At 45.2% G+C, this 21,774-nt stretch overlaps 1 protein-coding gene across 1 annotated transcript in view; it reads right to left on the reverse strand.

Moving 5' to 3' along the window:
* Positions 1 to 21,774, reverse strand: part of Pygl (glycogen phosphorylase L) — a 34,011-nt gene that overhangs the window by 10,784 nt on the left and 1,453 nt on the right. Inside the window, exons 2-8 of the mRNA XM_036206523.1 lie at positions 18,200 to 18,301; positions 15,564 to 15,642; positions 11,466 to 11,569; positions 7,323 to 7,454; positions 3,861 to 3,972; positions 3,054 to 3,136; positions 28 to 171 (exon numbers count right to left, since the gene is read on the reverse strand). Coding sequence (XP_036062416.1) covers positions 28 to 171; positions 3,054 to 3,136; positions 3,861 to 3,972; positions 7,323 to 7,454; positions 11,466 to 11,569; positions 15,564 to 15,642; positions 18,200 to 18,301 — 756 coding nt within the window. The remainder of the gene's footprint in view (positions 1 to 27; positions 172 to 3,053; positions 3,137 to 3,860; positions 3,973 to 7,322; positions 7,455 to 11,465; positions 11,570 to 15,563; positions 15,643 to 18,199; positions 18,302 to 21,774) is intronic.

Raw genomic sequence — 21,774 nt, forward strand, 5'->3', positions numbered from 1 at the left:
GCCTATGGCCACAGTCCGACCACTCACCTGATCTGGAAAGGCATCAAACACGGTTCCCACACCATCCTTGGAGCCAAACTTGGAGGCCTTGAACCGTCGGATGACATCCTGCAGGGTCGCAGCCACCACGAAGTACTCCTGCTTCAGCCTCAGCTCCTTCCCTTCAAAAAACTTCAAGCCAGGGACACCGAGTGAGAGGGGGTTGTGGTGGAGCTGTGACCAAAGTGTGGTCAGTCTCCCCTGCCTAGGGAGCACTAAGGAACTGAGAGGAGGCACGGGGAATGAAGAAATATCAACTTCTACTTCCCTGAAAACCTGTTCAAGTGACAGGCAAGAGCTCTTGGGAGGGTGTTCAGATACAAGATAAAGAGGCTGGGAGAGACAACAGTAACACTTTGGTTTTGTTTTTAAATAAACTTGATACAGTTTTTTTTTTTTAAGGATCTATTTTTGTTTTTAATTTAAGTGTGTGTGTGTGTGTGTGTGTGTGTGTGTGTGTGTGTGTGTGTGCAGTACCCTCAGAGACCAGAGGGGGACCATCAGATTCCCTGGAGTTAGAGTTACAGGTGGTGTAACCTGACTGTGGTTGACAGGAAGAGAACTCCAATCCTTTGTAAGAGCAGTCATTAACTGTTGAACCACCCCTTCAGCCCCATCACCCCTTCTGAAGGTGAGAAATAGGCAGAGGAGTGGAAATCGAGTCAGAAGATCCAAGTAGCCAACTTGTGGCCTGGTGGGGGAGAGGAGCCATGAGGTACTTTGGTTTGTATATCAGAGCTCTCCCACTGGGAGGGGGGTATGCTCAGAAATCAGCAGCACTAACTCCTTGAAATGCACGGGTGCAGATGGAGAGAACGGTAGTTCTCTCCATCTGAGAGCTGCCTAACAGACAGCTGACCTTGGTCCTCAAGAAATCCTGCCATTGAGCCATTTCCTTTCCCAACTCAAACAGAAGCAAGACTTGTAGGAGATGATAAGTCTCCAGTGAAGGGCACAGCTAAGGCCGGGTGCCAACGATCTCTTACGGACAACTGTGGCGAGTGGGCAGTGAGTGAAAGTTGATAGAGTGCTGAGAAGCTTGAGTCTTCTCCCAACTAAACGGCAGAACACAGACAGCTGCTGTGGATTCCATCAGAATCAAGTGACTGTGGACACAAACTAACCTGATCAAAACTATGCTGTACCTTCCAGCAGCAACAAAACTGGCAGGCAATACAAGCAGAGTCTGTTCCGTATCCAGGCAAACTACCAGTGTGGTCAGGATGCAAATGCTTCCCGAGACACACAAGGTCTCAAGAAGATTCAGCTCACAAATGCCTGTCCCCAGGAGGTCTGGAAGAATGTCTACAAGAAATGGCGAGCCAACCCAGAACTAAAAGACACAGGAACCTAGAAGCACTGGCCTCAGTTGGGAGGTGGGCACAATCCCCCCTGAACGGTGGGGGGATGACATGAATTTATTCTCAGCAAGCACCCAGTGAGGAGCCCAGTGAAGACTAGGTATTCATACTGAGAGAGCTGGATGGGAAACATATTTCTGTGATGGGAGGAATGGATATGAGAACATGAGGCTTATGCTTGTTTTTAGTAGTATGTGTGTTGCAGGGGGGGGGCGTGTCAAACAACTGTGGGCATGGAAAAATCATAAAGTAGCAATAACTTCATGTTATTACTTCACGATATTTTGACTACAGGGAAATGGATGGCTACTGGTCTTTCCAAATGTGTCTTTCCAAACATGTACGACAAATGTAAGAGAAATTACATTTAGTCATTAAACTTGTCTGGGGTAAGAGTAACAACAAGACTTTCCAGATGGTAGAGTTACAATTTTTTTTTTCACTTTCTTCATTTTATATAGCTTAATTTTTTTCCTAAAGGCACATATCACTGTACAATTTACAATGAAGATATTGTAAAAATAATGAAAAGCACTATGACTCTGCTTGTGTTGAAATCAAACGTCTTTTAATCCAGAGAATTGTTCAAGTCCTAGCAATGAAATTGTTAAGTAAACATAATCTCTGTCTTTAGTAGTGAGGAGATAGAAGCGAGGACAATTTCTTTAAAAATTTTAAGTCACTGTATGTTGGACATCTGGATAGTCCAGTAATTCTCGATTTGAGTCCTAAAGATGAAGCAGGATTTGTGAGATAAACACAGAGGGTCAGGAGTTCTTGGGGGCACTTGACTGGCGTGGGAGCGGTAGGGTGGTCACTTCAGTGCCCCTGGACCCTCACTGCTGGGTAAGGTCATGGGAGATGAGTCAGAGTACCCATCTCACAAACAAAACCAGAGCTGGTGAGAAGGCTCAGTGGGCAAAGCGCCTGTGGTGAGAAGGTGGAGACCTGAGTGTAAGTCCCCAGCACGCTTGTAAAGCTGGGGTTGGGAGTGGACTGTAATCCCAGTGCTCTGACAGGTATGGGAGTAGAGACAGGAGAACCCCAGAAGCTCGTGGGCTACCCTAGTATACAGAGCAGTGGAAAACAATAACTAGAGAGGAAAAACAGAAACAAAAAAAACCAACAAACCAACAAAACACCTCATTTCAAAAAAGGCAGAAGGCAAGACCGATATCCAAAGTTATCCTCCGGCCTCCACATATATGTCATGGTTCATGCATGCTTGCACATACGCAGACAGACAGAAAGACAGACACCGCTTTTAAAATAGCAGTAGGAATACCCGATGTAGGAAAAACTCAAGGATCCAAGCTAGTGGCAGAAAAGGCAAACATCAGTCCATGGGTCTGATCTTAGGACCACCATGACCTCCCCAAGCCTGGGGACAGAAAGCCAGGAAGAGCCAGGTGAGCACAGGAGGAGACCAGGAAGGGAGTCTCCCCGATTCTAACGTCGCCAGTGAAGCTTCTACTGGCAAACAAACCAGGCTCTCTAAGCATTCCGTTCATCTTTTATATCCAGGTTTGTTTTCCTTACTTGACTGGGAGGGGAATGTGATGGAAGGGGTGCAGCTTATTCTGCACACGTGTTTCACAGGTTACTGGAGAGGTTCTGGGAAGTAAGTGTCTAAGCTGGCCCTGCGTCACTCACATTATCATTGGGGTAGAGCACTCTGGAGATATTCTCGGCCAGGTTCCGGTCCAGCACAGCCTGAATGTAGTCTCCAACATTAACTGAAAGGAATGTAGAAAAACCATAAATAGACAAGCCAGCCACTGGTGGAGCAAGTCCCTTGATCTCATCTGATGTCCCACCATGCACAATTCCTAAGATTTCTAAAAATCTAACAGGGTTTCAATAAACTTTAACACTAGCCTTCCCAGGAGAGTTCAAGGTCAGATTGAAGTTTGGCTTTAAAAAATGTCTTTCATACTCACAGAAAAAAAAACAAAATAAAACAAATAAACAAACAACAACAACAACAACAACAAAAACAGTTTAGCCAGGCATGGCGGTGCATGCTTTTAACCCCAGCACTCAGGAAGCAGAGGCAGGCAGATCTCTGTGAGTTCAAGCACCAGCCTGATCTACAGAGCGAGTTTCAAACCAGCCAAGGCTACTTAGTAACACCCTGTCTTAAGAAAGAAAGAGAGAGACAGAGAGACAGAGAGACAGAGAGAGACAGAGAGAGACAGAGAGAGACAGAGAGAGAGAGGAAGGAAGGGAGGGAGGGAGGGAGGAAGAAAGAAAGAAAGGAGAAAGAAAGAAAGAAAGGAGAAAGAAAGAAAGAAAGAAAGAAAGAAAGAAAGAAAGAGAAGAAGAGAGAAAGAAAGCCTTCTCAGTCACTGAAGATCAAAGAGCAGGAACTCAAGACTTTTTTCTTAACCTCAACTTGTCTCAAACCAGCCATCATTTAGGCAGTGCACACAAAGAGAGCAGAGACCAGGCTGTACGTACAGTCTTGGAGGTTAAAGTCATTTGGCGCTCGAGCTGACCAGAGGCGCATAGTGTTCACAGTGTTGTTCATGTATCCAGGCACGGGGGTGTCGTAAGGCAGAGCCAGGACCACCTGTGGGATTCAACACCAGCAGTTGCACAGTTTCTCAGGTTTGGAGAAAGAAGCTGGGCAATGCCTGGGGGCTGCAATGGCACTCTCTATTCCTGACTGCATCTTGTACTCAAATTGTGTAAGTTAGAGAACCAAGAGGTGTGTCTCAGGACCAAAGGGAGTTTTGGAGGTCATGGTACTGCTGGTCTCTCATAATATTTCTACCCTGAATTCCCATGTGCTCCTTGCCCCGAAGGAGGGACACTGTGTTGTGGGATAATCTTTGCCTACACTGTGACGATGTCTCTTTACCGAAGCACTTTCTGATTGGTTTACTAAAGAGCTGAATGGCCAATAGCTAGGCAAGAGGTTAGGTGGGACTTCCGGGAGAAAGAGGAACTCGGGGATGAATCTAGGCCAGTAAGACATGGAGGGAGTTGGACATACAAAATGAATGCAGTGTAAGAGCCACATGCAGAACATAGATGAATAGAAACAGGTTAATTTAAGGTTTAAGAGCTAGTTGGGGAAAAGCCCAAGCTAAAGGCCAAGCTTTTATAATTAATAAGTCTCTGTGTCATTATCTGGAGGCTGGCTGTCCCAACAAGAACTACTACAACACTGGTATGGACTGCTGTGGCATTAGTGGTAGGAAAGGGTTTGAGATAATAAATCACGGTGCATAAGCAAATGAACGCACATGAATGTGACCCAATGAAGGGCAGAACCAGCCAGGGCAGGCTCTGTGTGTAGGTCACTCAATGATCTGATGTCGAATATGCTAAAATTCAAATGAACAGGAACGTGACGGAGGTACATCACATGAGGCATTTCAAATGTCATGCTAGTCAGCTTTTTTGATGTTGTAAAAAGCTGTTTTGGTGACTCCTGTAGTGATCCACCAAGTCAAATGATAAGTTAGCTGAATTGGGTTCGAGATGCCAGCTTTGGAAAGTCTAGAACCGTCTTTGTGACAGCCATTCAGACAGACAGACGGGGAAGTGAACTGTTTCACAGGCCATTTAAAATTCACGTGAAAAACGACCCATTTTCATTCCTTGTCTCATCAAGGATGATTGCATGGGAGGACATGATACATCACATGGTCTAGCCCACGCACTGTGCCCTTGACGCGATAAAGCACCCTTACTTGAATGTCTTTCACGAAGAAGTAAAGGTCTTGGCAGATTTTTTTAAAAGCACATTGTCGCCCATCAGGAGGTGTCATCTGTAGACTGGGCATGACTCTGGGTTTAGACAAGCCTTGCCCTTCTCTGCTCCTTCCCAGCATTACCGAGGCAGTCCAAGGAACACCCAGCTTGGATCTCCTTCCAGGGGCTTCCAAGAGAACTTGTCCCCTCATAGTTCACCCCAAGGCTGTATGTCATCTCCAGGATGCGCCAACATGTTTGAAACACTACTGCATTTCCAAACAGGTATACCCTAATCCCTCAGCACGACCACTTGCTCAGAGCAGTGCTGCAGCCTAACACCTTTGTGAGAACTCTTCCTTCTGCTTCTCCTTCATAGGTGGGCCCCTGTACCCTGAAGACCTCCCACTTCTTCCTGCTGCTTCCCTTCTTCATCTTTCCTAGCTTTGCTCCCACACATCACTAGCCCAGCTAATTCCCTCTGGTATCCGCTTCCCTGTGGGTCTGAATTACACAATAGCAAACACAGGGCTCTGCTTGTTGGAAGTCATTTCCTGCATGCTCAGAGCGTGTCTGGCCTCATGCTAGCTGACCTCACCAGCTACAGATGTGGGGCTGATCCAGGCGATGACTCTCTCACCCATAAAGTCCTGCAGGGCTTTGGCCAGCTCATGTATATCATCTCTGGCCCACAACCTTGCTTCTCTAAACATAGAGACAAGTGCTTTGTAATTGAATTTCTGGATTCACCATGAAAATAGCCAAAAGTGTTTTGTGAAAACACACTGGCTCAGCACCAGGCCCCCCAGCACAAATAGAACACTTCTGGGAGTGATTGTGTAAGCTGTATAGTTCTTCATAGACCAGAAGCTAACGAAGTCGTGGGTACCAAACTCTACACTACATACTAGTTTAATACCAAGCAAGCGTGCGATTTCTTAGAGTGAATTCATTGGTCTGTTTATAGTTCACACAACAGCATTTGTGACCAAGTGCAGCTTAGACTGTGGCCAGACATGAAAAACAAAATTAACAAAGCAGGAACTACCTTTATGTCAATGTGCTAGTCTACACCCTATGTCATTTTATGTGTTAGTTCCTTACCTGTCCCTTGATGCGCCATGTAAGTTCACATTCAGATAGGAAACATTTTTTTAAGTCTTATTTTTCTGAACTTTGAATATTGCTCTAAAGATTAGCAAAATAAACCAGTAGTTAAAAAAGAAACCAGCTGTAAAGCCAGGCATGCTGAAACAGGCTAAGACATTTCACATGTAAGGGCATTATGTCAGTTGGTTCTGAGGAATGACTAAAATAAACACCAGCTGAGACCATTTTTATTAAGCAAATAAACCAAATGAAGCTGTGCTGATTGGAAAAGGCAACCCAGTGGAGAATAGGGTCATTCACCAGAAAACATGACGACACAGAATCGTCGATGCCAAAGGACTCGATATGATTCCGTGACAGGGCTGTATGCAAACTGATTGGTGGGAAAAGACCTGTTCTGGAGGAAATGCCCTTGAAGAAACAGAAGCATCACTTTTTTAGGGGTGATGACGGATCACAGATCCAGCACCATACACTGACTGTGCCATGAGCAGAAGCCTGGGCCATCTTTTGAAAACTACGGTACTGAAATGTCCAGTGACGGGCTGAGCAAAAGCATTTAAAATTATCCTACTTTGGTATCAACAATATTTATAAAACCAGAGAAACTAAACATCCAGAGAGCTAATCGGCGAAGTACTCTTGAGCTGATTAATATCTGATTGCAAAATGACCCTGGTAAATCAGTTAACCTTGGGGAAGTCACTTTCCTCTTGGCCTTAGTGCCCTTATCTCCTAAAGGAACCGCAGCATGAAGAGGAAAAGCATGCTTATTTATACAATTTCACTCTACTATTTGATGCACAAGACATCATTCTTTTTCTTTCTTTTTTGGGGTGGTGGTGGTGGTTGAAACATGATTTCTCTACATAGCCCTGGCTATTCTGGAACACTGTAGTTCAGGCTGGCCTCAAACTCATAGAAATCCATCTGGCTCTTCCTCCCGAAAGCTAGGATTAAAGGTGTGCGCCACCATGCCTGGCTGACCCTTCATTCTTGATATGTGTGGTGCCACACACTGTGTGCTCAATGTAGTGCCCACTGTGCGGCAACGCATGTCCCGAGAACACCTGCTTACCGGCAACGCGTGTCCCGAGAACACCTGCTTACCTGGGTGTCGACCCACTTAGTTCCGGTCTGGGTGTGCTCTACTCTTCCATAGAAGTGCACAGGCAGCATGAACTCAGGGCGAGCCTTCTCCCAAGGGTTCCCATGTCGGAGCCAATCATCTGCCTCTTCTACCTGAAAACGGACATGGCTTAGAATTCACTGTTCAGGAGACATGGTCTAGCCCTTCAGTTACACCACAACACAAATATCTTGTACAGACACTCAGGAGTCCTGCTTTGGAAAGGAAGTACACTGGGTCTTCCAGCCTCATCTCGTCTTTGTTACTGTCTTACATCCTAAGACAACGGCAATGCTCACAACAATGCTCCTTGTGTGTGTTCTTGTATTTGATTCTCACAAATCACAAAGCACTATGATTTCCATCTTTGCAGAGATGAGGAAACATGACAGCTGGAGGTCACACAGAAGGAAGATGATAGAGCTAAGATAGCTTTCAGTTCTAAGATTCAAAGCCCCTGTCTTCACATCTGGAGAGGTCTTCTAGGAAGGCTACCTACCCATTGAGTTTCTGGACCACATGGTCCAACATGAAGTTTTCAGTCAAGATCCTGGTGTCTGGAATGTACAAAACGAGCCAAGAAGTGCTTCTTAGAGACCACTGTCTTACTAAAGCTCTTTCCAGTTCAGGTACAGGGAATCTTATAGTCTTTGCTCGCCTTAATCCTTATGGAACTTTGACTTGGTAACAAACTATCCATTATGACTCATTTTGAAGATGCCCTACACTAAAAGGTAAGGAATTGATTTTATTGACAATTTCAACTTTCCACAGGTTTGTATGTTAATCTGTAACAAACTGTTTCTTACAAAAAATTTAAAACCAGAGTTCTCTTTAGGGTGTTTGGGATATCAAATTAATTTTGGTTTGTAATAAGCAATTAAGAAGACTAAAACAATAACACCACTGTATTAAGAAGGTGTGTTTAACTAACCAATTAAGCAAACACTATCCATCATTTGTGAAGTTTTCCAGCTGATGAGAATCTTCCCGGTAAAGCACATGCTAGGCAAGCTTGAGAACCTTGGTTGGGATCCCCGGCATCGGCGTATAAGCCAAGCATGTGGTGAACATCTGTAACCCCAGCACTGTGTGGAGGGGTATGGAGACATGGATCCAGGATTGGCTATTCAGCCAAACTGGCCAAATCACTGAGCTCCAGGTTCACTGAGATCCTGTCTCAAAAAATAAGGTTGAACCAAGTGATGGTGGCGCACGCCTTTAATCCCAGCACTTGGGAGGCAGAGGCAGGCGGATCTCTGTGAGTTTGAGTCCAACCTGCTCTACAGAGTGAGTTCCAGGACAGCCAGAGCTGCACAGAGAAACCCTGTCTTGAAAAATCAAAACCAAACCAAAACAGAAACCTAAGAGAAGAAAGTCTTAAACAGCCTGGGACTCAGTGAGTACCACATAGTCTACTTTCCAGGGCAGAGGATGAATGCATGAATCTTTTGGTGAGGTGGTGTTGAAATGCAGGCCATACTGAAAAACCCCTGTGAAGCCCAGTGAGAAGCGAGGAACTCCAGTTACTTCACTGGGAAAAGAAATTCCACAGCTTTTCATATTTATAAAGCACACACCTCCTATGGAATATGAGACATGTAGAGGAAAAAATGGAAGATAATAAACACTCCCTGAGACCCCATGTTCCAAAGGTAATCAATGTTGAAGCTTTGGTATATGCTCTTTCCTTTCCTTTTTTTTTTTTTTATTAAGATTTGTTTATTTATTTACTTATTACATGTGTGTGTCTGTGTGATGCATACAGGAGCCCGTGGAAGCCTGGAGAAGGAGTAAGATCCCTTGGAACAGGAGTTGCAGGTGGCTGTAAGCATCCACATGAATGGACCCTGGCTCCTCTGCAAGACCATCAAGAGTTAATCTTAACCCCCAGCCACATCTCCTGCGCCTGAGGCATTTTCCTTCCCTCCTGAAGTACTTTCTCTCCTGGCCTCGCCTGGACAGTTGTAGTCCGTCCAGATTCCTTTTCTCCCCAAACAACATGAATGATTTTCTATTTTAATAAAACCACCCAAGCATGCAGCAGCGATGGTTAGATTCACGATTTATCTCAGAGCACCCCACTTTTATGGGGCGATTCTCCTGTTCCCAAGAGCCTGTTTGTGTGCCCTCTGCATGTCCTCAGAGTAACTCTGTGAAGTCGGCATCCACTGGGATGGTGAAGACTGAGACTCAGAGGGAGGTCACATGATCAAGGTGGCGTGCTTTCTAGGAGGAGAGGAAATTAGATCTCAAGAAGGAATTAGTGTCTGAGTTCTTCCAGTCCATGTTGGCTCACAACTTTTATTTACTTAGAGCTAGGTAAAAATAGACCACACATGGGCTGGAGAGATGGCTCAGAGGTTAAGAGCACTGATTGCTCTTCCAGAGGTCCCGAGTTCAATTCCCAGCAACCACATGGTGGCTCACAACCATCTGTAATGAGATCTGGTGCAATGGCCTTTAGTCATACATGCTGCATACATAATAAATAGATAAATAAATAAATAAATAAATAAATTAATTAATAAATAAATAAATCTTTAAAAAAAAATAGACCATACTTGTCCTTAGTCAAATTTGGAATTTTGCTTACAGCTTACATGTCTTTCAGAGTCCGTTTCCAGTAGCCTCCTTCCTAAACTTTGTTTTCCACCCAGTGTTCACACCCAATCTTTTAGTTCCTTCCTTCCTTGGTGATAAGTACTGGGGGAGGGGAAAGCAGACCTCAGGTCCCCGACCTTACTTACCCTCGATAAATCTGCTCCATTTCCCTACCCAGCCCTGCCCAACCCATGAACTCTCTGCTGTTAGACCCCTAAGTGTTGGCATGCTTACAGAGCTCAGCTTTTTGGAAATGCAGTTTATATATTTTTATCAATGGTGTGTATGTGAAACACAGAAAGGAAGTGGGCACAGTCTATACTGAAGATCAGGGGAAACTCCACAGAGGTCTTGACCGAAGATTCAAAAAGCTATGAGGGATGAAAGAACCAATACCTGAGCTCTAAAACGGTATAGCCACAGTCCTCTGGGTGGATTTATGCACACTGATATAGAGCAGAGTATTAAATATGTGTCAGGTTTATTAACAGCCAACAAGATTCCCTAATCTTATTACATAAAAGGACGTTCTGCTCATGTTATCTTATAAGACAGTCATACGCAGGAGGGCAAGACTCACATGTACACAAGAATACTGAATGAGGACCCAGAAATCTGCAGACACTGACCGCTGTTGACCAACAGTATGATCTGGGGAAACTACTCTTTTCTATGCTGCAAACTGGCTATGTACTTCCTCCCAGGGAGGCTGCTGGCGAGACCACAGTTTTGAACTACAAGCCTTCTTTTGTGTTTCTGTAAGCTTGGGGATGGAATGTTGCACATGTAAGCCATCCACGGTCAGGGCGGGCTCCGTGGTAAATTTTTCAGAGTCTCCTGTAAGGCCTCGCTCTCAATGCAGCAAAGCCCAACACCCTACCCTGCCCCCAGGAACGATGGCAGTCACTCCAACTCAGTGAGCATTTGCTTATAGGCAGAGCCTCACGGGTGATTTATTGAAGATCAATTTTCTTTCTTTTGTTTTTTTTTTTTTTTAACATTTATTTGTTTATTTATTTATTTAATGTGCACTGCTATTTTGCCTGTATATACTCTGGGTAAGGGTGTCAGATCCTCTTTAACAGGAGTTACAGACAGTAACACGTGTGAGCCGCCATGTGTGTGCTGGGAATTGAACCCCAGTCCTCTGGAAGAACAGCCAGTGCTCTTAACCGCTGAGCCATCTCTGCTGCCCTGAAGACTACTTTTCTTATCCATCACACAAGAGGCATATATAGAGCGATTGTTCTCCTTTGGTAGACAGCACAGTTGAGAGTTAAAGAGGTTAAGAATGGGACATGAGCCAGCTAGTGAGAGCCAGGCACTGTGCCAGGTTTCCTGGATCTGGGGTGAACGGCACCGACAGGCTCTCAGCTCAGGCAACTTATCCACTGTCGTCAGCCGAATGCCAGAGAAACCAGTGGTGTGCTATAGGAAAGGCACACTGCACGTCAGTCAGAGCACAGAGAGCGAGCTCCTGAGGAATCAGGTGACAGCACCCTAAAAGGTGGTTTGCATACCTGCCATCCGTCCCGGATCTTCTGATTGAAGATTCCATATTCATAGCGGATGCCATAGCCATAGGCTGCAAGTCCCAGGGTTGCCATGGAGTCCAGGAAGCAGGCTGAATTCGACCATGTGAACAAAAAGATGAAATCAGCAAGCTTAGCATGAATGTCAACCCTTTCTTTTAAAAACATGAAGGTTTCTACAGGAAACCTTCCCATTTGAGCATATGCATGGAATTTACTGGGTTTTAAAATAGAAGAAGAAGAGGAGGGTCAAGATCATGATGGGGAAACTCACAGAGACAGCTGGGCGGTGCTAGCTGGAGCTCACTGACTCTAGACTGACAGCCCGGGAACCTGCATGGGACTGAACTAGGCCCGCTGAATGTGGGTGACAGTTGTGTGGCTTGATCTGTTTGTGGGGTCCCTGGCAGTAGGACCAGAACTTATCCCAGGTGCATGAACTGGCTTTTTGGAGCCCATTCACTGTGGTGGGATACCTTGCTCAGCCTTGATACAATGGGGAGAGGCTAGGCTTTCCTTCAACTTGGTATGCCAGACTTTGTTGACTACCATGGAAGGCCTTACCCACTCTGAGGAGTGGATGGGGGTAGAGTGGGAGGGAGGTGAGCAGGCGGGAGAAGGGGAGGGAGGGGGATCTGGGGTTGGTATGTAAAATGAAAAAAATTTTAATAAATAAATATATTTAAAATAAAAAATAAAAATAACCCTTTCTAATTAAAGAATTAATATCATAGAGAAGTTAGAAAATGTAAAAATGTTTTAAAAAGAATAGGTATCAATCACATCCTTCCTCACCATCCTGAGTAACCACTGCACACATACTAGCATTGTTTTAGAAGAAATATGGAAGCTGCCTACATTGGGTGGGCTGACTGCTGTCACCCACAGTTGCTCTTCTAAGGGAAGCTGTCTCTATGACTGTCTGCTGAACTGTTATCCCCAAGAAACAGAGACGTAGGTGAGACCTGTTCAGTCATAGCACCCAACTGACTGACAGACTCCATTGCTCCAGGGACACTCACGACTCTATGTTCCAGGAAGGGGATTATATGGACCAGGAAGTGGATCCTGCTTCACTGATTGAAGCCTTTTAACCATTTCTAGTAAATCTGTTTCCTTCATTAGTGACAGCCTTGGCATTAGCCTTGGCAGCAACGACATCCAATCCACCCAGAGAACTAGGAATTCTTCTGACTGTAGCAGGCTTCAGTGCAAGATTTCCCTTGCTGTTTTGGTCTTTTGCTTTGTGAGGGGAGGAGAGGGGTGGGGGAGAACTCTAGAGACCCAGAGTCCTGGTACAATAGAGCTGATAAGTAAATCAGCCCTAACGTCTGGGGCTCTTGCTCTGTGACCACCATGCCATTGCTGATGTAAGATTTTCTTATTAGATTGTCTGTTACCTGATGACAGAGCATCTGAGCTAGAAGAGCCAATCAGCAGGCAGAGAAGGGACCTATCTAGTGCTTGGGTACAATACAATCCAAAGGCTTACATTAATCTGACTGTCCCTCTTGGGAATTTGAGCTGTCACGGAATGAGGAAACGTACAGTAGGAATTCAAGCTGGAAGGCTACAACTCACACCGTAAGGGTCTGCATTAGGTTCATAGCCTAACTCTAAGACAGAGCCATCAACACAAAGCACTAAGCCCAGAGCAAGCCTGACATGACCAGTCCCTACTTTGTCTGACCCGTGGCTGTTCTGGCATTCCCTAGGTCCTGACGAGTTCATCCTTAGAGCTTGAGCAGGGGTTCTGACTTTCACAGTCAGGGAAGAGACTAGGACATTGGAGAATTACTCGGCCTTGCTTGCTGCTCTGGTTTCTGGCCTTCCCAAATAGCAAAGGAGAGTTGCGGTTGTTTGTTTTGGCTCTTTTGCTCTTTTGGGGGACCCAACACCCAGCTCCCAAATAAATCACACACACAGAGGCTTCTTCTTACTTATGAATGCTCAGCTCGGCTTAGTTTCTAGCCAGCTTTCCTTATCTTAAGTTATCCCATCTACCTTTTGCCTTTGGCTTTTCCTGTTCTCTTACTTCCATAAATCTTACTCTTACTCCGTGGCTTGCTGGTTGTGTAGCTGGGTGGCTGGCCCCTGATGCCCTCCCCTTCTCTGGCTCCTTCTAGATCTCTTCACTCCTCCATCTCTCTCCTTCTATTTATTCTCTCTGCCTGCCAGCCCCACCTACCCTTTCTCCTGCCTTGCTATTGGCTGTTCAGTTTTTTTTTTTTTTTTTAATTAGACCATCAGGTGTTTTAGACAGGCGGAGTAACACAGCTTCACAGAGTTAAACAAATGCAACATGAACAAAAGTAACACCTTAAAATATTCTACTACAAAGGAGCAAGGCCATTAATGGCAGGTCCAGAGCAGAGTGAACAGCGCTAGTAGCCGATATGGAAGAGCTTGGGTTTCATGTAGAAGCAAAGCAGACCAATTCCTATTCTTAGATAGGCTTTCCACTAGAGCTGTCACCCTGCCTATGGCCCAGGGAAGCCTGGGAAATCCTCAGATGAGTAACTTCACAGGATGATGGCAAACAGCCTACCTGAAGAACTTTTCTGTATTTTACTCCTAGTGGCCACACTGCAGCACACTGCCAGGAATACTGGAAGGTCCCCACAACATGAAAACTAAGAGACTTTAAAGAAATATGATGGTGCCGGGCGGTGGTGGCTCACGCCTTTAATCCCAGCACTCGGGAGGCAGATGCAGGCGGATCTCTGTGAGTTCCAGGCCAGCCTGGGCTACAGAGTGAGTTCCAGGAAAGGAGCAAAGCTACACCTGTCTCGAAAAACCAAAAGAGAACTATGGCAGCATCCCCTCTGATTGCCTCCTTTCAACCTATGCTCCTCTCTGGGAGTCATCAGGTACATTTAACATTTAAACTCAACTTAGTATTTGAATCCAAACCCTCCCCTGTGTCTCTCTCTATACATCACTCAAATACGATTCAGTTTTTCAAGAATATAGATGGCACTGCTCTGTGTGGGTTTTAATGGAACTTGCTTTGCTTTGAGCGTGGTGATTTACGAGGCAAGTTCATCAACCAGGTAAGTCTGTCTACACGGGTAGGCGACTTTCAGCGCCGCACTGTAACAATGTTTTCCTGCTGTTTTGCCTGCCTTCTTGTGCACACATTGCATTTGTTGTTTGCTTGGGAGAAACTCTCCCGAGGAGTGGAAATGCTTGAGGGTATGATGCATAGTATCAGGTCAACCAGGATCTAGAACAGCTCAAGACACAAATCTCTGGGTATGCCTGTGTGGGATTATCTTCATTAGATGAGGTGAGTAATACTACCCCGAATGTGGTGTGTGTGTGTGTGTGTGTGTGTGTGTGTGTGTGTGTGTGTGTGTGTGTTGTGTGTGTGTGGGCACCATTCCATGGTCTGGGACCCTGAACTGTATAAACAGGAAAAAAGCTGGCTGAGCATGAACATTGACTTCCTTCTGCTTCCTGATGCAGGCACATGTGACCAGCTGCCTCAGGCGCCTGTTAGCAGACTTCCCCACTGTGCCTTGGAACTCTGAGCAAAACTAAACCCTCCCTTTCCTTAAACTGCTGGATATTTTGTTGCAGCAAGTGGAGCTAGTGTTATATTTTAAATATTTTCTTCTCTGTTTGCTGAAAAGCCATTCCTCAAATAAGGCAAAGAACTCAGTTTGTATGCCTAGGAAAAGAGGTATATTAATGACATCACCATCTGCCAGCCAATCAAAACAGAAAACTGTAGCGTGGAAGGCGAGACTTAGAATTTATGGGAATTGACCAGCCTTGAACAAATAGCAGTGAAGTAAATGGGTGACTTTGGAAACCCTTCAGTGAACAGGAAGGATCTGGTTAGCTCTTGGGTTGAAGCAATGTCTGAAAAGGCTTTAAGCAACATCTCTTTTCTTCAGGTTCTCTCTTATCTGTGGAGTTGGTCAGCCCACAGTGGGAAGTCAAGACCAAATACATCCACAGAGGAGTTGTGCTTTCTCCTTCCTCTAAGAAGCTAGCTGGCTCTTCTAAGCATGGCTGTGTATGGCACCCGGGAAGGCACGGATCACCCAGACAGTGTAACCCATTCCGGCTGTCACTTACCAGCAAGCCGCCCTAGACCACCGTTGCCGAGCCCAGCATCTTCTTCGATTTCTTCTAACTCCTCCATGTCCAATCCAAGCTGAGGAGAAAGGAGAACAATATTGGACTCGGATACACATGCAGGCCATTGCAGAGACAATAGCCATTTCCTAAAGTACTGGCCAGGGTGATCTGTACTGGATCTGGCGCCGGTTGGCTTGATGTTTGTTCTGGCATATTGACTGCAGAAGCTGGCAACTGCCAGTGCCAGTAGTTCAAGATGGAATAGCCAGGCACAGAGAAGCATGAATCCTAGATGTCCACTGTGGACCATGGCGCTTCTTGTTATTGACCCTTAGCTAGGTTGCTAAATCCCACTATGTGGAGGATTGCTGGGCGGTGGTGGCACACGCCTTTAATCCCAGCATTTGGGAGCCAGAGGCAGGCAGATGTCTGTGAGTTCGAGGCCAGCCTGGTCTACAGAGTGAGATCCAGGACAGCCAGGGCTACACAGAGAAACCCTGTCTCAAAAAACCATAAAAGAAAAAAATGTAAAGAATTAAAGTACATACCTAATTTAGGGTTGGGAGTCAAATGATATTGTATAAACAAAACAATAGCATTAGTTTTGGGTAGATATGTCATATGTTAGCCATTATTGCTTAAAAAAAAAATATGCAGTCAGTGAGATGGCTCAATGGGACAGCCATCTGTCTCTAACTTGGGGACAGTTGCTAGCTCCCTTCTCCAAAGTGCTGGGGATCACACTCCCAAAGCCACTAACACTGGGTCCCATCAGAGAGAGTCCTGCAGCACAGAGTATGCTTACACCACTTATTTTATGAGGAAACTGATGTTCTCCAAAACCCAGTGGCCTGTTTCCTGTGGACTACACGATAAACTCACCCAGCCTGACTAAAGCGTAGTCTGCTGCGAAACAGCGGTGTCCTTATCTGAAAGTCACATACCCCACCCCTCTCCTCTCCTCCCCTTCCTCTCCCCACGCGCTTGTGTAGGACAGAGGACAACTTTGAGTCAATGCTATTCTTCCACCATGAAGATCTCAGGGCTTGAACTCAGGTCACCAGGCTTGGCTGCAGGCACCTTGACCTTGGATAGCTTTTCATGGGAAATTAATTTTAATATTGAACACATATGCATAAGAGGGAACTGCCTAAAGTGATGCCCCCATTTTCTCTGAGCCACTTTTCAGGGCCCTTACCCTTCTAACCCATTACTTCCTTATGTAAGTGTTGATAACTAGTTCTCACAGGAACTCAAAACACGGCTCTGCATCATTTCACAAGGAAGGGGCTTTTGAATTTGCTCCCTGGTTACCAGGGATTGCTGGATCTTTATGCAGCCAATGGTGCATGCTAACTAGCACTCATGATTTTGAAAAGTTGCAAAGTGGAAAACTGGGAAGAAACTCTAAACCTTGACCATACAGAAGCAGGTCATGTGTACATGCAACGCCAAGGAAGGTATGCAATTGTTTTTGCTAGTATTAGGGGAAGTCAATAAGAGGAAGTGGAGGAGAGCTGAAGAGGTTCTTTGCCAGGAAGTGCTCTACCTAACCCACATGATGGATGCTAGCCCTGAGTGATAAGTAGCAGGCCACACTAGGGACCATGCCAGCCCTGGGAAAAGGAGTATTCTGACCCATGTGTCATTTAGACTTGTCTTTGTAAATACACGCTCCTCCTTTCAGTCACATCAGAAGGGTTTTTGGTGGAGGGACACCTGTGGGAGGGGCTGCATGTGTCCATATAAACAAATGAGCAAGTTAGGATTGCCTTAAGAGGAAAGTGTGTTCCACATCTCATCAGACAAGAGAGAAACATGACAATGGATTTTCAAAAGCTTACCTTGTTTACATTGTCCGATATATGAATATCTGTCAAGCTTTGATCATTTCCTAAAAGGTAGACAGGAGCCTAATGCAAGGCTGGTAATTCTCATAATGAAAACTTTTTTTTTTTTTTGGTTTTTCGAGACAGGGTTTCTCTGTGTAGCTTTGCACCTTTCCTGGAACTCACTTGGTAGCCCAGGCTGGCCTGGAACTCACAGAGATCCACCTGGTTCAGCCTCCCGAGTGCTGGGATTAAAGGCGTGTGCTGCCACCGCCGGCTTAAAGTGTGTTGATAGTTGTCATTTATTGTTTTTTTCTGTTTATTCTTTTTTGTTTTCCCAGAGCTGAGGACCGAACCCAGGGCCTTGTGCCTGCTAGGCAAGCGCTCTACCACTGAGCTAAATCCCCAACCCCTAAACTTTTAAAAGGTTCATTTTAAAAATGTGATTTGTTTCAGAAAAATTATGCAAGACTTTGATTGCAAATAAAATCCTCATGTCTGATAACTCATTCTCTAATTTTCCTTTTCCCTCCATCCTGTAGACCAGGCTGGCCTTGCACTGAGAGATCCACCTGTTCCTGCCTCCCTTGTGCTGGGATTAAAGGCGTGCGCCACCACCACCTAGGCCTCTGGTCTCCAACTTGTGTTTATTTCTCATTGTTCATAATAGCCCTATTCAAAGAAGCAACTTGTCGTGAGAATGTGTGTGTGTGTGTGTGTGTGTGTGTGTGTGTGTGTGTGTGTGTGTTAAAGTGAACCTGAAATGTAGAGAAAGAAGTTGTGAGAAACAAGAGATCAGCATACCTGGTAGATGGCCTCGTCACAGGCGTTTTGTAAGCCAAGGTTGACCATGGTGTTCTGTAATGTTCGGCCCATGTAAAATTCCAGAGAGAGGTAATAAACCCTCTGAAATAAAGAGAGGAAAGGCCATCACCCTTCTATGAGGTCAAACATGCTTGTCAAGACACATAGAAATGCAAATCCACATAAGGCCACCAAGAGAAGACCACCAGCTCTTGGGATCCTGTAACTCAGGCTCAGGTGAGACTCCTGTAGTCACCTGATGGGATGCATGACAGTGTCCCCCACTGCCAGCATGAGGAAACCGTACTAGACTCTATTTTTGGCAAAGCAGCTTGGTATCTTCTATCCTCAGGAAGAAAGAAACCAGTTGGATTCAATGTTTTGTTTTGTTTTGTTTCCCCTGTTCATTCCATGAATAAAACATGTTTTAGACAAACAAGTTGGCCTGGACTGCCTTTCATCATTACCTCTCACTTCCAGGGTCAGGTGGGCTGGTTTTGCCCTTGTCATCTAAGAAACACACAGACTAGCTCCCACATCCTCTGTGGCTAGAGGATAGTCCTCCTTCACTGGCTACTGGTCTTTAGAACAAAGACTGCCCTAGGAAGTCTATGTAGCAGATCTAGCAAGAAGACTCCCCAAGGCTTATTAGCGTTTGCGTTTGATGAGATGGTGAAGTTCCCTATGGACTTAGAAATTATTTGCCTTTGGCATGGGAAAAGCCAGGTAAATATGAGCAGAGTCAGAAGGGAGAGGTGCAAAGTTCAGACCTGCCCCAAACCGTTTTGAACGCAAGCATAGACTGCAAATTTAAAGGAATGGATGATGGAGTGAGGGCAGCGCCCTCTGTCAGGACACTTGGCCTCTGTGTCAGCTACCCTGTTCTCCAAAGGACGCAGGACAAAACAGTAAGAGTCTGTACAAGTCACTTCTAATTTTAGGTACTCCCCATCTCCACGGGATAAGAAGAACCAAAAATAAAAGTATTTGGGCAACCCAATAAATCAACAATAATAATAATGGTGACAATGATGACAGAGTTCATGTAACAAATCACTATTACATCAACTTAGAAATTTCACTCTTTCTCACTTTCATTTTATGAAACAACCTTCACAAACACAGTCAACGTTATTGTTGTCCAGAACACAGCATTTTTATCCAGCGTCTTTGAATGTTTATGGGGGAGATTTCTGGGTCCTTGCCAGCCTATCAGATAGATGCCTATGCATGCTAGTGAAAGGCATCTTTCTGGGGCACACTTAGGCCCCAAAAGGTCAAAGCCCTCCTCTTATCCAAGGCTGGGGATTCTGTGCAAGAGGCCACAGGGAACAGCACATCAAGCCACAGATGGCATTAGCTCAGCTCCTTCCAGCCTTCATGTGTGTATTTTCATTCTCTCTCTCATGAACAAAGCCTGTTTTCCTGTTTCAGTGATCCATACAAACCTCATTTGTAGGCACATCCATACCCCAGTCTTGCAACTGGGAAGTCACACCCTGGAATTATTGCATTTGTGCTAAGTTTCTTGACCTTCCTTTTAAGGCCAAAGCAGCAGTTACTTAAGATCCATTAGCATGAATAACATCTTAGGGATATTTAAGATATTTCCTGCTCTTCTAAATAGGTTTGCTCAAAGCTTCTTTACAGATGACAGACTTTTTAAGGGCAGGGACTATAGATGATTTCCTATTTTTCTTTTGGCTTTTTTTTTTTTTTTTTTGATAGAGCTTTATAGTGTAACAGCCTTGGCTGTCCTGGAACTCACTCTGTAGCTCAGGCTGGCCTCGAACTCACAGAGATCAGCCTGCCTTCTGCCTCCCAAGTGCTGGGATTAAATGCGTGCACCAACACCACCCTGCATTTCCTATTTTTCTGATAAGTGATATGTTTTGAGGTAAACTGTTCCTTATATTTGAGACTATGTAATACCTTGAAAAATAGACCTTTGCTCCCTTAATGTCCTATAGACATTTATTACACATTCCTCATGACAAAATATTTAACTATCTTCATTTGCCTTGTAAATTACATGCATAAACCACTCCTAACATTGTATCGACATTATACGAAACCAGTTACAAAAAGTTTGGAAAGACAGAATAAAGACTGTATAACAATATCAATATTTAAAAACGGTTTTCAAGTTGTTCCCAGCCCTCACCGGAGGACCTGGGTGCTTCTGTCTGGGTATCCTGTCAGGTACTTGAAACATGTGACAACAAATCTGAGACTTGCTGGGCAGGCAGGATTGGTCCCTGGAGACTGTTGCTGGGAAGGTGCTTCAGGGGGAGGGTGGAGGGGGAGCCGAGAGCCCAACAGGGAAATGGTGAAGTGGGAGAGTCGTGGAGGAAGATCGGTACTGACAGGTAATGGCAGATGAGACGGAGGGGCAGGTTCACCGGAAGAAGAGGGCAGTGAAGCGTGTCAGCACTATGTCAGGGCCTGGAGCCAACCTTAACAGTCAGGATATGTTAACAGTCAGCTGGGATGCTCAGCTGAACACATCCTCGACTGCAATGACAGTGACCAGGAGTCACAAAATTAAAAAAGAGGGCAGGTCAGGACTGTGAGGAATGTGATTTGAGTTTCTTATTTTGTTTGTTTTTCTGGGTTTTTTGTTTGTTTTGTTTTGTTTTGTTTCTAGACAGGGCTTCTCCATGTAGTTTTGGTACCTGTCCTGGATCTCTCTCTGCAGACCAGGCTGGCCTCGAACTCACAGAGATCCGCCTGGCACTGCCTCCTGAGTGCTGGGATTAAAGGCGAGCGCCAGCACCGCCCGGTGTGATCTGAGTTTCTGCAAGCAGAGTTTAAGGGACCGGAAGAGGCTTCAGTGTGCTTAAACCTTTGGCATTTACACCAGGGCTGGGGTTAGAGAACTGAACTTGGCAACTTGTGGGCACACCTGGGAGTGAGGCTATGGAGGCGAAGGAGCTTGGGCACGCCTCCTGGTTTTACCCAAATACTCTCTGAGACTGCAGCCATCCTGCTTCCACAGAGACCACCATGGAGGAAGCACCATGAACCTGCGTGGACTGAATTTTTAAGAACTTCCAAGCTCTTCTAAGAAGAGTTATGCAATATGTTCACTGCTGTCCTGCAGTGTATTCTAGTGTAACCTCTTGCCTGCTCTGTGCTCTCATAGGAAAGAAGAGTCAGGAGAGAGACTAGCTGAAGAACCAGGAAGGTTAGCAGGGACAAAACTCTCTGTGCTATGATGCTGAATGCTACTGTGTGTGTGTGTGTGTGTGTGTGTGTGTGTGTGTGTGTGTGTGTTTCTGCACTATGGCTCCAACCCAGGCAAGTCCTGTACCAGTCCTAAAAAAATTTAATGCAAGGGAAGCATGTTGTACCAATAAAAAAGATACAGTGGATGAATATAGACTCAAAGTGTTTTCTATGCATGCAATATAGACTCAAAGTGTTTTCTATGCATGCAATATAGACTCAAAGTGTTTTCTACGCATGTTTAGATTTGGAAGGATACACATTTGCAGTTGTTCTGTTTGGAACAGTCTGTTTAGACTCCTGGGGGAAAGAGTGACTTCCCCCTTTGAAAGCGTCTTACAACCACA

Source organism: Onychomys torridus, chromosome 14 (genome assembly GCF_903995425.1).
Source record: "Onychomys torridus chromosome 14, mOncTor1.1, whole genome shotgun sequence".
NCBI lineage: Eukaryota > Metazoa > Chordata > Mammalia > Rodentia > Cricetidae > Onychomys > Onychomys torridus.